At 54.5% G+C, this 14,903-nt stretch overlaps 6 protein-coding genes across 6 annotated transcripts; 4 read left to right on the top strand and 2 right to left on the bottom strand.

Moving 5' to 3' along the window:
- Positions 1-5,399, top strand: KRP23_2228 (Kinesin-like protein KIF13B; the record flags this gene model as incomplete). Its single annotated transcript, XM_067886936.1, has 6 exons — positions 1-1,014; positions 1,097-1,236; positions 1,303-1,381; positions 1,451-1,486; positions 1,570-2,515; positions 2,590-5,399. 6 exons carry the CDS (start codon positions 1-3, stop codon positions 5,397-5,399), a joined length of 5,025 nt encoding a protein of 1,674 aa, XP_067749571.1.
- A 102-nt stretch (positions 5,400-5,501) lies between these two features.
- KRP23_2227 (Dynein light chain Tctex-type 1) lies at positions 5,502-6,112 on the bottom strand (the record flags this gene model as incomplete). Its single annotated transcript, XM_067886935.1, has 5 exons — positions 5,502-5,572; positions 5,642-5,670; positions 5,742-5,806; positions 5,877-5,939; positions 6,002-6,112. 5 exons carry the CDS (start codon positions 6,110-6,112, stop codon positions 5,502-5,504), a joined length of 339 nt encoding a protein of 112 aa, XP_067749570.1.
- A 110-nt stretch (positions 6,113-6,222) lies between these two features.
- KRP23_2226 (uncharacterized protein) lies at positions 6,223-7,901 on the top strand (the record flags this gene model as incomplete). Its single annotated transcript, XM_067886934.1, has 7 exons — positions 6,223-6,574; positions 7,008-7,099; positions 7,176-7,279; positions 7,333-7,447; positions 7,518-7,603; positions 7,689-7,764; positions 7,827-7,901. 7 exons carry the CDS (start codon positions 6,223-6,225, stop codon positions 7,899-7,901), a joined length of 900 nt encoding a protein of 299 aa, XP_067749569.1.
- Positions 7,902-10,510: 2,609 nt separating this feature from the next.
- KRP23_2225 (uncharacterized protein) lies at positions 10,511-11,209 on the top strand (the record flags this gene model as incomplete). Its single annotated transcript, XM_067886933.1, has 1 exon — positions 10,511-11,209. One exon carries the CDS (start codon positions 10,511-10,513, stop codon positions 11,207-11,209), a length of 699 nt encoding a protein of 232 aa, XP_067749568.1.
- Positions 11,210-11,631: 422 nt separating this feature from the next.
- Positions 11,632-13,093, top strand: KRP23_2224 (26S proteasome non-ATPase regulatory subunit 12; the record flags this gene model as incomplete). Its single annotated transcript, XM_067886932.1, has 3 exons — positions 11,632-12,735; positions 12,799-12,925; positions 13,014-13,093. 3 exons carry the CDS (start codon positions 11,632-11,634, stop codon positions 13,091-13,093), a joined length of 1,311 nt encoding a protein of 436 aa, XP_067749567.1.
- A 225-nt stretch (positions 13,094-13,318) lies between these two features.
- Positions 13,319-14,011, bottom strand: KRP23_2223 (Chloride conductance regulatory protein ICln; the record flags this gene model as incomplete). Its single annotated transcript, XM_067886931.1, has 2 exons — positions 13,319-13,536; positions 13,624-14,011. The coding sequence occupies 2 exons, from the start codon at positions 14,009-14,011 to the stop codon at positions 13,319-13,321; spliced, it is 606 nt and encodes a 201-aa protein (XP_067749566.1).
- Positions 14,012-14,903: the final 892 nt, after the last annotated feature.

Below are 14,903 nucleotides of genomic sequence, written 5' to 3'. Positions count from 1 at the left end.
ATGAAGCCGCGCCCCTCACTGAGTCGGGGGTCCCCAAACTCCTCGTCCAACGACGAGGACGTGCCTTGTGCCATTAAAGTGGTGGTGCGCTCCCGTCCACTCAATGAACGGGAGCTTCAGGCCAAGACGCCCGTCATCGTCAACGTCAGTCGCGCCGCGGTGCAAGTGGTGAATCCTATCGTGTTCTCCGACCCGTCGTTCCTCGAGACAGTCGGTCCTTCGTCCCCTTCAATTGGGGACGCGTCCCTCGCACTCAGTACGGCTGTTATCAATGCAGCGACTACGGCAGGGGAATGCCGCTCGTTCCACTTCGATCGGTGCTTTGGAGCTTCTATAGGGGACTCTACCAGTATTGATGTGGACCTAGAGACCCAACGACCCAACCAGGAGCTCATCTTCGACGAAGTCGGCCAGTCCGTGATCGAGTCGGCATTTCAAGGATTCAACTGTACCATGCTGGCTTATGGGCAAACGGGTAGTGGCAAGACCCATACTATGGTGGGGGATAAGACGGTGAGTGGGAAGGGCGTGATCCCGAGAGTGTGTGAAGCTCTTTTCCGAGAAATCGACGCTCGAAGAGATAAAGAAGCCATCTTACAGGAAGAAGAAGGAGATTCGGACGTTAAGAGGACCATGTACAGTGCTCATGTGAGCTACTGCGAGATCTACAAGGAGAAGGTGAACGACCTGCTCGATACCGAAGCGGTGATGAATCCAGAGAAGCGCCGACCATCGTTTACAACCCAGACGCAGACTGTGGAGAATGAAGCAAATGTACCACGTCGAACGTTGAGAGTTCGAGAACACCCAGTGACGGGCCCCTTTGTGGAGGGACTGAGCCTCCGTTCCGTCACTTCGTATGCGGATATCGCTGAAGAAATGCTTGCTGGAGAGAAACTGCGGACGGTGGCATCGACGCTCATGAACGCAGTGTCCTCTCGCTCGCACGCGGTGTTCACGATCACGTTCACGCAGACGACGTTTGACCCGATCTCGCAGTGCGCCAATGATAAGGTTTGGACGGAAGCTATCTTGTTGGATACTTGATTTGTTGTCTAACTAGAAGATGGTATTTGTTTGGTGGGGTCGGTTTCAGACCTCGAAGATTAGTATGATCGATCTGGCGGGCTCAGAACGCGCAAATGTGTCGGGAACTAGTGGCGACCGACTGAAAGAAGGTGCCATGATTAACAAAAGCCTCACAACACTTGGACGCGTCATATCTGCGTTAAGCAAGTACGTATTTCAATCGAATACTCTCGGTATTGGCTGCTAATGTATGAACTGCTCTGACTGGCGCAGGCAAGGTTCAGATCGGATTCCTTATCGAGATAGTACGCTCACGTGGCTTCTAAAGGAGAGTCTGGGAGGAAACGCGAAGGTATGTTGCAAATTCGACAGTGATACGTGACTGTCGACAGATTCTAACTATCCTGCTCTCCCATGATAGACAACAATGTTTGCTATGATCAGTCCATCCTCAGAAGTAAGCAGCAAACGCAAATTTGTCTAATTTGTTCATTTTAGAAATCATACTAACCCACCGCGTATAATTGCTGTACACAACAGAACTATGACGAAACGATGAGTACTCTGCGCTATGCGGAATCTGCGAAGAGAGTGATGAATCGTGCTGTTGTGAATGAAGACAAGAATGCTCGTATTATCCGTCAACTTCGCCAGGAAATTGAAGAACTGCGGTCCCAGCTCGCTCGAAAGGAGGGCAGCCCAGGAAAAGAACTCGTGAACGCTGGCATATCGGCGAGTTTGGTGGAGCGTGAATCTTTCTATGCAGAGTTGCAGACGGAGGTCGAATTCTTCCGTTCACAACAGAAACACTTGACTGATACAACGACGCCTCGTGCCATTCATCTGAGTGACAGCCTTCCCAGCTTAGTGAACATGAGTGCCAACCTGGGACCTGGTGAAGCACTTGCGTATGTGTTAGTGGAGGGGACAACTTTGTTTGGATCCGACCCCAATCCTGACATGACCAAGTACGAGACTGTGGAAATACAGCAGGACCATGATGGAGCCGACGGAAAGAGTGCTGAAGATAATGCAAATGCAAGCAGTCCACCTAAGCAGAAGAAACGGCATGGTTCCTGGTCATCAATAATGTTACGACGGCGAAAAAGTTCTTCACGGAGTGTTCCCTCTACTCCAAGTGGGAAAGCGTCACGCAAGGGATCAAACCTGAATGTATCGGACGTCACCTTGGCTCTTTCTGCCGATAGACGTTCGGTCATGCAAGTATGCAAGCTACCAGGCGACGACGTGAGCAGAATCTTACCTCGCCACGCTCGTTTCACGTGTACCCGTATATCGAATGAACACGACACTACGAGTGCTGACGAGGATGCACCTGAGTATATTGTGGAGCTTGAATCATTGGACCCTACGGCGATACTTCTGGTGAATGGTCAGCCACTTGAATATGGGGGTGAGCACCCGACAAAGCTTCATCATGGTGACCAGGTTCGACTAGGCAAGCCCTACTGCTTCCGTATCCATGGTAAGCCGCACAAAATGCCTTTCCATTTGGTTTGATCGGTCATTCTAACATATTTGCCTTCCAATCTACTGTAGTTCCTGGCTGTGCGGTGTCAACACCAAGAATCGCCGAAGCAGTGGAGCAACCGCCTGAATTAGAGATTGATGACGATGAAGGGCGGGCGCTTGAGGTGCTGGTGGAGGAGGCCAACGCAATCTGCACGAAGTGGGTCCTCAACACTGAGTTTGCCGTGGGGAAGGACCCAAACGATGAAAGCAAAGGGCTGGGCACTGTGATCGTAACGAAGAAGTTGGAGTCGAATTGTTGTAGCACCGTGCATTGGGATCGAACCATGCTCGAGCTAAAGCTTCAATTCTTGCGTGAGTTTGCGGCTTCGCTTGAAAACGTCGTCTCCTTCACAGTCGAGGAAGCCCCAAAGATTGAAGACTTGCAGATTCCCGAACCATCTCGTAAAGTCGCTGCTTCACGCCAACCAAGCCCATCATTTGACCACGAGCGCAGATCCTCACGCGCCCAAGATAAATCTCACGCTGAGATGCATGACAATGACGGGTTGGTGCATCACAGCAAGCCCCAATCGCAGACGATGCCCTCGCTGCGCCTACTCGGCTACGGAAGGATTTACGTAGCAGCCCAATCGCCAGGATCGACAGTGCCGCTATCTGTCGCGATCTACGATTCCTCTGGGGCATATATTGGCAGGTTGGAGTCGCAGTTGGAAGGGGTCTCCGCAACTGCAGTGCTTGGGAAGAAACGAGGGATTCTACCGACAAAAGATCTCGAAACCTCTATACACCGTGTCCGAGTTCATCTCGACAGAATGAAATTTGACGCAGAGGGCCTCCTGGTTGCGTCGGGCATTTCCGTCACACTGAAGGAAACAGCTTCAAAGGCAAATGCAAAGCTCAAAAGACACGAGACCAAGAATGCATCTCCGGAAGAAGCAGGTACCCCAAAGATCTTTTCGACTCCGAGAGTGCCACCGGTGGAGACTTCTAATGATGGCAATTTGGCTCTGGATGAAAGTCGGAAGACCTTTTTGATCGGGGAACAGTTCGAGACTTCGATTACTGCGAAGAAGAACACCTTGTTTAGCCGTCGTACCGCTGAAGAGGAGTCGTTACTGGTAGAAGTCTGGGGATACGATGTCAAGCTAACACGCTGCATGGCCCCCAGAGCAGATGAAGTGAAGTCAATGGACGCTGTCGAACTGGAGCCGCAGCAAGTGGGGTTTTACGTGTCCGTGGATGTGGAGGAGCGCGAGGTGGACGGGCTGTACCATCCCGTTGCTGTTAAGCCTGACGGCGCATTGCGTCTCCACGCGAACCGGTCTCGTCGGTTGATGGTTCGCGTGACACAGTCTGATCAACAAACCTTCACACTCTCGCAAATTGTGCACGTCCGAATTGCAGCTCCGGATGCTCCTTCGGTCAACAGAACAGCCTCAATGTCAAGAATGATGGGGAAGACGACACAAAGGATGCTGCCATCCTCTCGTATGCTTCATGACCATCACGACCAGTCCTCCAGTGTAGCTTCCGGCGAGTCCCAATTGATCGATCAGGGGTCAACCAGATGGCAGGTGCTGGAGTTCCGTGGCGATTGCGGTGTTGACGATGCGAGTCGGTCACTGAGTGCTATTTTGCGCTGGGACAGAGCCCCTGACAGCGATCTAGAGCCGATCAACACCGCTGGTGCACGGTCGACGTATCGACTAGCTATCGCATTCACCACCAGCTTGTCGAAGGTGCCCGTTGTTATCTCCAAGACCCTCGTCGCGAAGGTGTGTGGTAGTAGCGTTTCGGCTACGCAAAGGTTTACGCGTGGCTTGGTTGCCTCACGCACTGTGTGGTGGGCGAAAGAAAGCTTCAGCCGCAGCTACCGTCTCGGCACCTGGTATGCGGCGGACATCATTGCTGAAGATGAGCCATTTGAGGATGATAATGGTGATCCAGCCAACGACGATCAACCTAAAGATGCGCCAAAGACTGCTTCTATCAACGATGCTGCGGTGACCTGCCATGTCAATGGCTTGTACCGACTGGAAATCGTGATGCAGCTGGAACGGATAAGGCAGAAGGTGTTGATTATGATGAATTTGAAAGCTGGATCTTCCGATCAAAGCGATGGTAACAACACAAGCTTCGAAGAATCACTGACACCAACCAAGGTGAACCTATGCTTGGACGAGATTTTCCAAAGGACTGAGGACGAAGTTCAAGTGTTCGAAAGCGTACAATTCGACTCACCTGAGCTCTTTATTCGTCACTTGAGGCGAACGGATCTACTGATGAATCTCTTCACGGGAAAACTGGTAGGTCTGGATGCAGTGTCTGCAGTTTCCCTTCATCGATCACCGCAGAAGCGTAGGGGACACATTATTCACTTCGTTTCGGAGCCAACTCAACTAGTCGGCGGCGATCAGCTGGGAGGCGAGATGAGTGGCTTCCTCATGCTTTCGCTGTCGTCCTCTATGGACGAGGAGACGGCTGCTGCGGTTGTTGCACCTCTACGAAATAACACAGCACAACCAAGGACCCCTCCGAAAGCTAGCCGTGCGTCGAAGATGATGTGGGAGCGACAGTGGTTTGTGTTGAAGAGGCCGTTTTTGTATGCGTACGAGAGCTTCGCGCGGAAGCAGCAAACGGGTGTGATGGACCTCTCGCTGTGCCAGTTGATCGTGTCGACTGCATCTGATGTGCCGTTTTCGTTTCGTCTGGTGTGCGTTGACGGGAGAAAGCAGTCGGCGGTGTGGTGGCTCCAGGCTTCGACTTCGGCAGAGATGCGGGCGTGGCTCGTAGCGATTGACCCACTCAAGATCGAAGCAAGGCAAAGCATCGCGCCGACGCCTCCAGTAGGACAAACACCTGCGCTTACAGCATAATTACCAGGAGATCAGAGAACAAGCTATCGTCATTCTACGCTTATAATAGTAGTCGTTTGCATACATGTATGAATTCGCTCGTGGTTTCCCTCCTTGTTGCACTCAGATAGCCAAACCGTAGACGTACAAGACCGCCGCGATCGTAGCGTTCTCCCATGACACCGTGCAAGACCCTATCGTAAATGTTGAATGCAAACGATCAGCAAGATAGGTATTGTCCTGTTGGTGATCCTTTGACGCACCATCAGACTTCTCGTCCCAATACGCGCCGCTGCACAGTCATAGTTCGGCACTAGTTAAGCTTTACAACACCAGAGGAATACAGGAAGGAAGCACGCCCACCTGCTGACTTCGAGTCCCGCCCCCTTTCGTTGTCGGACGTAGCAAGTCACGATGTACTTGAAATTCTGCAAACACTAACCAAGTCAGCTAGTGTGGAAACGATAACCATAGCATCGGAACCACTGCATGCCGTACAGGACAGAGGCGCCTCAGGTCTTCAGTGCAGGCATTGGTCACCATGTTGACCCAGTCGTTCGCCTGTTAGCAAGGATTTATGGATTTAGAGCTGCTGTTGGGTTTTTCAAGCCCTCCTCATTCACCTTTGCGTTGTCGTACACATTGCCTTCCAGTACACTGAGCACGGCGTCCTGCACGATGGCGCTCACTTCATCCTTGAGCAGTGGGAAATCGTAGCAGGTATCCGTCGGCATGATTAGGATCTCGTTTCGTTTTGGAGCGATACGAAGGGTCTGGTGTCGGGTGTCGGTTCGTGGTGTATCGAAAGCTTTTAGCGTCGTGCTCGACTCGTCAAGCTCTGAAGATGAGAGGAGATGATATTGTTAAGGACTCAACTGCAGCTGAAGCTACCACCTCGAAGAAAGAGAAGGGTGACAAGCCCAGGGCCAAGAGAACTCGGCGCCAATTTCGCGAAGACGCACAGCGAGCCCAGGCACACGCACAACCACAAGCTCAGGAAGTGCAGGATGTCAGGTCCGATGCGGACGGAGCTGAACGAGAACTTATTCGATCGGACAGCGCTACGAGTCTGTCACCGTCAGCAATAGTTGAGATGTTTCATCTTCAGGGCGACGAGAACTCACGCGTGATCTCGGGAGCGACGACTGCGCGATACCTTGTCGAGAACGAGGTCAGTGGTGATTTCTACCAAGTGCGTACGAGGCAACGCAAACTACACTCGTCTTTGCCGGAGCACGCCCAACACCGACGGTCTTCGTTGATTAAAGCACAGCAGAAGCTCCGAGATAGCTCCACGAAGGCGGAAAATTGGAGGTGGTGGGCAATCCTGCAGCGAGACGGCGAGAAAGCAGCGGTCGTCGTGGCTTTAGGGATCGTAGCAGGAATGTGCTGGATGGACGTGCTAAATCTGCGATCAGGAACTGCTTCATCGTCGACTAGCGGGGCTGACCGCTTCCTTTGCACATACAGCGCGGGGGCCAACCGCACACGGCAGAACCTCTTCATCCTGTTCAAATATCCTTCACGACTTGAATCTTTGGTCACGGGCTTACAATGACTTTTCCCGGTGTGGGATCCTTACATCTAGCTCGCGTGTGTTGTATGACGGATTCACTGGCGTGTTGATAGGACTCATGCGGAAGCTAAGCCGAATGGATCACAACCAAGGGTATGAAGCATTGGGAAATGGCGCCGTTGCAGAACTCACATCTTATCGAATGGTTTGCTCATTATTCTAGTGTTGATACGATTTTTGTTTGCCATTGTTAGGCTAACGTGCAGTGTTTGACGTTATAGCTCCAGGCTGCAACTGCATTAATGTCCACGGCATTACTGGTGCTTTTAATCGAGTCGCCTTCCGCTTTGAGACTGAGTCGAGCTCAGCAATCGAATGCTACTTGGTAAGCAGGTATTGTGTTGGGGCGTCATGGACTCAATACTCACATTGGCGCAGGTGTGAGGATGTTGCTCCGGTATCAGACATTTTCCAACGCCGGATCTTGACTCTGCAAGTGTGCGCAATTTTGAACACGGCGCTCATTACAGCCGCCTGGCTACTAGTTGCACTGGTACGATTGCATCGATAATCGTCGTTTGTTTGACGGATGCTAATGATGTTGTCGTCTTCCTGGGTAGTAGCAATGCAGCGCGACGATGTCATCCACAAGCGCGAATCGGAACCGAATCATGGAGCTTCAAGAAACTCTCTCAGCCCACGAGAAGCGGTCAGTCTTTTGTAGCAATGCAATGGACGCAAACAGTAATGCCGGGATCGCTACTCACTCTTGCTCATATTTCATTGTTGAGCAGAGTCGACGAGCTGGAGGGAACTCACCTCGATGGCGCGTCAGTCGAGGACCTGAAGTCGCTCATCCAACTGCACCACGTAAGAACACGAGTGAGCCTTGTGGCAATGCCAACTAACACTGTTCGTGTCTCTGCGTACAGCGTGCGATCGAGCTCACTGAAGGCGTTCTCGTGGCGAAGCTGCAGGCGCAACACCGCCCCACCGCGGCCAGCTAGCCTAGGCTCGGAACAAAATGGCTACATCTGCCGCGTCACAGATTCTGGAATAAAGTGAATGATACGAGTGAACCACTGACTCCTATCCATGCAAAGCTCCTTGCTTCGATTGCTGGTTTTACCAACTGTGCCATGCTTGCAAGCCCCGGTTGGAATCTCACCATACATTGAGTGAGATCGTTTCGGTGGAGCTCTCCATTGACCGAGGCGGTCTCTTTTGCAGCAGCTCGATCTCCGAGTGGGTGGGTGGCATGAAGGTGACGAGCAGGGCTCGCATCAAGGTCCTGGGCCGTATTCATCATATTGCGGCGCAGCAAGCAACTGGCAGCACAGAGTACGCGCGCGCAGCGAGGCCGGAACAAGCGCCGATCACTCAGATGCCTGCAACGCTCGATCATCGACCAGAGACTCTGGTTCAACCGACATAGTGACGCGGCGAGCACACACTTGCATTCGGCAAGTCGTCAAGTCGGTGGACGTACGTCTCGCGCACGCACACTGGGACAAAGCTCGCGGAAGAACCTGCGCTCGAAGCTTTCCTCATTTCGATCCAATTCCACCGCGCGAGGGTCAGCAGGGACTCCTTTTTCATGGTGAAGTTTCATGGCCTCTGCGTGTGTCTCGTTGTCATTCTAGCCGCATTTTTGCATTCTGGTCGCAGGTCGGGCCGAACGCTGTCCGGACTGGAAATTCTAGTCGCACGAACAGATCCGAGGTATTCGTCCTGGCGCGGATAGTGCCGTCACCGCACCGAGGAAGCCGGTGGAGTCGATCGGTCTCCATTATCATGTTCACGACTGCAACTTCTCTTGCCGAGTGACGGCGTGAAGAGAGCTGCGGTGGTCATGACTGGCATACGGTTACGGTACGACCAGCAAGGCCGGGCCGCGCGGATGGCAACCAGTCGAACTGGGCAAGTCGGAATTCGAAGACGGACACGCCGTGATGTGCAGACTGGGAACCTGTTCATTAAGCCTTGCTCATGGGCTCGGCTTCGCATCCTTCCGACTTGCATCGTCGCTGGGCCAGCGCTGATGCCGTCGCGAGATTTACTGCTGTCATTAGCAACACTGGACCAGATCGTCGGTGTCGGCGTCGGCGAGCTTACCAAATACCAATTGACGATTCTCGCACACTCCGACAACTTGCAGGGACTTGCATGTATTAATACAGAGGTGTAACGTTCCATGTACTTGCTGTTGCCCGCGACAGACAGCTTACCTGCCTTACTTGAGAACCGCGTGGCAATCAAATCCTGTGCTCACTGCTTCATGTCTGTTGACGGCGCCGCCGGCAGGTTGCAGCTGTCAGCTTCCTATGAGTGAGCGCGCGCTGGTCTCTGGCTGGCGAGCGGGTTTTTCGATGCAACGTGGACGAGCATCTCGGGATCGTAGCGCGTACAACGCGCTGGGCGGAGACCGGATCGTTACTGCGTTCGTGTAAACTTGGTCCAAGTTGCTGTCGAGCTCAAAAAAATGAAAGCCCAACGGCCCCGGCCGACCTGGGATCACATCAAGCGCCGCCACAAACGGACACTTGGCAGGTGCACCTGTCAGGGTGGTATCCGCGACTAATGATCCCGCGAATCTCGGAGATGACAGCCCGCCATCGGTCCGGACGTTGGCCACCTCGCCATCATGGTCAAGGGTTCTCGGAAAACAAGTGCTCGCGCTGCCCGGTTTTGCAGGCATATCGGTCACAAGCGTGGCCCCCGACTATTACACATAACTTACAAGAGTCGCAGCGCGCGGAGGCAGCTTTGGACTCTAAGCTCCACATTGGAGCCCGAGACGCCACCGCCAGGCCGATCGATCCCTGTCGACTTCGTTGCAGTCGCCGAAGATACGTTTTAGTAGAACTGACGGATCGCCGTACAGGGAAAACAGTATTATTCGGTGCCCGACTTCAACGTGTCTATCCGCTCGCGACGAAATCCGTTGTTGCCGTTTCGAGCAGCGGCTCAAAGCTACAACAGCTGCAATCGGTCGGTCGGTCGCTGCGAATACAGCAATAGTCCTATGACACGGATGGATGCTGGTACACCTGAGAGCGCTTGCTGTTTGCTGTCGGTGAATAAGGGCAACTGCAGCAGCAACGGATCCGCCACTGCAGTCCAGCGGATCGCAATCGCGGCGGAAGTTTGCGCCGTTGAGCCGTTGACGACGGCGTGCTCGGATTTTCTCTCGTGTGGCGGCGAGCCCTTCTCTCTGCGCGCTCTCGCGTCAGCCGGTGACTCGGAGCTGAGCACTCTCTCTTCTTTGCACCCCTCCATCACCATCGTGCAGACCACGTTGCTGGTTCGGACTTGCCTCGGTGGGGATCGCCCTTCAGTTTCCAATTTCGATCGCATCGGTCAAGCCGCGCCACGTCGAAACAGCAGACCGACGCCAGCTCATCATTTCGCGGCACCGCCCAGCCGACTCCGCGAAACCTGCGCGAACGAGCAGCGTTCACAACCCCCAAATTTCGCGCGACCCAACCGCGGCCAAGAGACGCCGGTGCGTTTGACAAGAACCGAGTGTGACAAGCATCCACTCGAGCCTTTCCCACGCTCGCTTCGGACGCCAGCCCCATTCTGGAATCGGACACGCGCCCGCCACACCACCGCCATGGATATCCGGCGCCTGCTGCACAACCCGGACGACGGAGGCTGGTACATCATCGGCGAGACCAAGAGCGAGGCCGAGATGAACGAGTTCCGCCGCTCGCTCAAGCGCAACGCCATCATCAACACCCACCTCGTCAACTGCACCATGAACCACGAGAACCTCGGCGTGGACGTCGCGAACACCGAACACAAGATGAAGGTGCAGTGGACCAAGTGCACCTCGGCCCTGTGCCACCCCAAGGGCAACAACCAGAACGAGGTCGACGAACCGAGCAAGTCGCGCGCGTGTCCCGTGCAGGTGCGCATGTCGACGTGCCAGCTCACGTTCGCCGGCATCATCTGCCAGGCCTATCAGCATCTGAGCGAGGAGCACGACTCCGCCGAGCCACTGCAGACATCGGTCACGGAGGAGATGAAGGTCCACATCGTGCGCATGCTGCAAGAGAACCCGGACGTGAAGCCCATGGCCATCTACAAAGAGCTCACAGCACTGCACGAGCAAGGCGCTTTCGGCGCAGACCTCATGCCCACCAAGATCCAGCTGCGCAATGCGCTCACCTATTTAAGAAGCCGCAAGCTCAAGCTGTCGACCGGCAGCGGAGGATCCCCGGACGGCACTCCACAGAAACGAAGATTCGACTCCTTCTCGGACGGTGGCGAGTCTCCTCCGCTCGAGGAGCACCGGCAACCCGAATATTAAAACCACGACCATTTTTCATGTCCTCTCGATCCGGAGGCGCCCACCCAAGCGGTGACCGTCCGCAGAGACTAGGAGGCTTAAGCGCAGCGCGAAGGCTGCCGGGTACAATACAATAGACGACAACTCACGCCGCTTTTCACTCATCCTGTGGACTTCCTGATGCATGCAAGGTACTACGTAGCATTGTTCAGCACGCGCTTCAGGCCCTTCGCAGCTTGAAACGCTACACGTCCAGTGGAAAATTCGCACTCCTTAGTCTCAACCGCAACTCCATCTTGCGTCCACTTCAAGAAGGTCGTCAATGAAACGTCCTCCTTCACATGGCTACAAATGCCTTTTCCCAGTATGATGTCCACCACACCACTTTCATGTTCACTTGGTGTACCTTAATCCTCGACCTTCCCCCACAAAAGATTTCAAGCATGAGCGACGAGATCGGCAAGAAGGCGGACCTGGGGCCCGAGTTCCAGCGCGTGCTGCCTCAGGCGCAGGCCGTGGCCGCCAGCGGCGACGTGGAGCGCGCATGCGAGCTGCTGCTGGCGCTGGAGAAGCAGGCACGACTGTCGAACGACGTGGCCACACTCAAGGAGGCGGTGGGCGCCATCCTCACGCTCTGCGCGCAGCACAAGCGCTGGGAGCTGCTGCGCGACCACGTGGCGCTGCTGGCCAAGCGCCGCGCGCAAAAATCAGGTGCCATCACGGTTGTGGTGCAGCGCGCGATGGAGTTCCTGGCCGAGACGCCGTCCGATGCCGTCAAGATGGAGCTCATCGACGCGCTACGCTCCGTGGCGGAAGGCAAGATCTTCCTGGAGAAAGAGCGCGCCACGCTCACGCAGATGCTGTCCAGGATGAAGGAGGCGCGCGGAGAGATCGACGAGGCGGCCACAATCCTGCAGGAGGTCCACGTGGAGACGTACGGAGCCATGACCAAGCTGGAGAAGACCGAGTACATCCTGGAGCAGGTGCGGCTCACGCTGGCCAAGAAGGACTTTGTGCGAGCCAACATCCTGGCCAAGAAGATCCTGCGCCGCACGCTCGAGGAGAAGAACTTCCAGGAGTGCAAGCTCAAGTTTTACCACTTGATGATCGAGTACGACACGCACGAGAACAACACGCTCGAGTTGTGTCGCCACTGGATGGCCATCTTCAACACGGACATGGTCAAGGAGAAACAGGAGATGTGGAAGAAGGCACTGGAGCACGCCACCGTCTTCGTCGTGCTCTCGGCCTACTCCAACTTGCAGAACGACCTGCTCCACAAACTGGCCAATGAGAAGCTCGCGGAGAAGGTGCCGGACTTTGCCGCTGTGCTCAAGCAGTTTACGACCAAGGAGATCATTGCCTTCCCCATGGAGCAGGACGCCGTGTTGAAGAACCACCCAATCTTTAAGCACGCCGAGCGAGGCGCCGAGTGGTGGAAGACGCTGCACACTCGCGTCGTCGAGCACAATATTCGCGTGGTGGCAGAGCACTACGAGCGTATCCGTCTGCCCCACCTTGCAAACATGATTGGACTTGCAGAAGACGTACGTTTGCAGTCGCGAGGTGGTTACTTGCGATGAACTAATGTTGCTTGTGTGGGTTTACAGCTGACTGAGAGCAGTATTTCGACGCTGGTGAGCGACGGCTCCATCTACGCGAAGATTGACCGCCCTGCCAAGCTCGTGTCATTCCACAGACCACTTTCGCCGGAAGAGCAGCTCTCCGACTGGTCGGGTACGTTCCCAGCTTTCCACTTTCGCGAAGATGCACGTCGAAAGCTGTTGACGATTCTAACTTGCTCCTGTGCGTTGGCATTTTGCAGCGGATATTTCTCAGTTGCTTCGCTTGGTGGAGACCACGTGCCACTTAGTCAACAAAGAGAACATGATCCACAAGATCTAAGCTCGCATGTAGCACAAGCCCGTAAGTGCGCGCTGCAATTGCTGCGGACTGACGGACATTTTGCCCGGCAACCTAAAACTGAAACAAAAATGCAGCGGCAATTGAGGCTCGTGCAGTATGTCCTTACTTCCGCGCGTGTATTGTCGTCACCAAACCAACACTCCATCGCAACCATGTGCTGTTTCTTTCAAGAAAATTTCCTATCACTACGCATCCTCCAGTGCCCTACAGCAGACTGTCTTCATCAGCATCATCGAACTGCCCTGCCTCCGTCTGCAGCTCCGGCGACACATGCAGCACCGAGTCCAAGTGCGCCGCCAGCTGAGCCGCTCTAGCACCGTCCGCCACCTCGTCCTCGTCACAGATCCAGCCATCGTCGTCCTCCTCCTCGTCATCCGGATTCATCTCCGCCGCCTTGCAAAAGGCATCAAACAAGTCTTGCACTGCTTCCAGCAACATACAAAACACCATAGCCACGTCAGAATCTCCACCAATAACATCAGCACTAACTCAATCAACTGCAGTCGTACGTGTCTTGTCGTCCGCCGGGACGAAGCGCACTTCCGACACGTCCTGGCTGCTCATCTGGCAGTACAAACAAGGCTTCGGGAAGGCTGCGGGGTCTCTGGAGATGGCGTGCAGTGTCACATCGCCCATCTCCCACGCGTAGCCCACGTGCGGCCCCGCCAACGCGCCCAGCCAAATGACGCGGCGTGTGGTCACGAACAGGCCGCCGGTTAAACCGCTATGCGGCAGCGTCAGTGCCTCTCCGTCGTCCTCCTCGCCCACGTCGCTGGTGGATGCGTGGATCTCCACGTTGGTGAAGCTCGCGAGCAGAAATTCCTCGTCGTCACCAGCGCCAGTGCGCAGCAGCGGCGAGCCATCGGCGCTCAAGTCTGCGACGTTCAAGAGATTCATTATTGGACGGAATTATTGACTGACAGAATGATGATCCAGTAAGTGGCCCAAGGTCAAGTCGATTGATCCTCCTTCATATTGGCCAATTGGAAGCGTGACTTGCTTTTCGACAAGTCGAATCGAATCTTTGCGTTGTGAATGGTCGAAAATGCTAACGGATTTCAAAGCTACCCAAATTTCGGTTCCTAAATGTTGGACAAATTCTGTTTAACCCATTATTTCCCGAAGGGCGTCCTACAGGTAAGTAGCCTACAGAGTCCGAAAGGGCTAATGCCTGAGCCGGCTATCACCATGCAACCTTCCCACCTCCAGATAGGCACACGGCGACACTATGAAACTTTTCTGCTTACGTCTTGTCTTGAAGCAAATTTGGACGGTGCTCAGTCTCGCCATGCAGGTCGCATGACGTGACATCCGTTGAGCAGCTCGTAGCATTCACCTCGAGCCTTACTTACGTCCGCGCTGGGAGGTCCGCCAAGAATAGCATTTTTGGATGTGGCGGGTAGCTCCTCAGCAGTGAACAACGGGCTCTCGGGACTCCTTCAGCGACCTTCTTCCTCTTCCTCCTCCGCATCCTCGCCTCCCGCGGAGGACGGCGCTTGCGCGACACTGGACCTTGGAGTCTGGACAAGTGCGCTTGATGGAGCAAAATGAAAAGTGAGAGCTTGCTGGAGCAGTGAAGTCTCAGGGCGTACCCAACAACACCTTCGCGAACACCTTCGAATTGGCTGCAGATGCTGGGTTCATGAGAACAATGTTAAAGTGCGTGCGGCCAACAATGCGAGGGAGGCAATTGCGTAGGTGGTGTCCAACATGACTGGTAGTGCAGAGCTTTAGGTTAGACTTGAGAGAGCTGCACGGACAGATCTCCCCATGTCTGCACTGGGCAGCA

The sequence above is a fragment of the Phytophthora ramorum genome (genome assembly GCF_020800215.1).
Source record: "Phytophthora ramorum isolate Pr-102 chromosome Unknown Phyram_PR-102_s0002, whole genome shotgun sequence".
In the NCBI taxonomy this organism is placed as follows: Eukaryota; Oomycota; class Peronosporomycetes; order Peronosporales; family Peronosporaceae; genus Phytophthora; species Phytophthora ramorum.
This window is presented reverse-complemented; position numbering and strand designations above follow the sequence as displayed.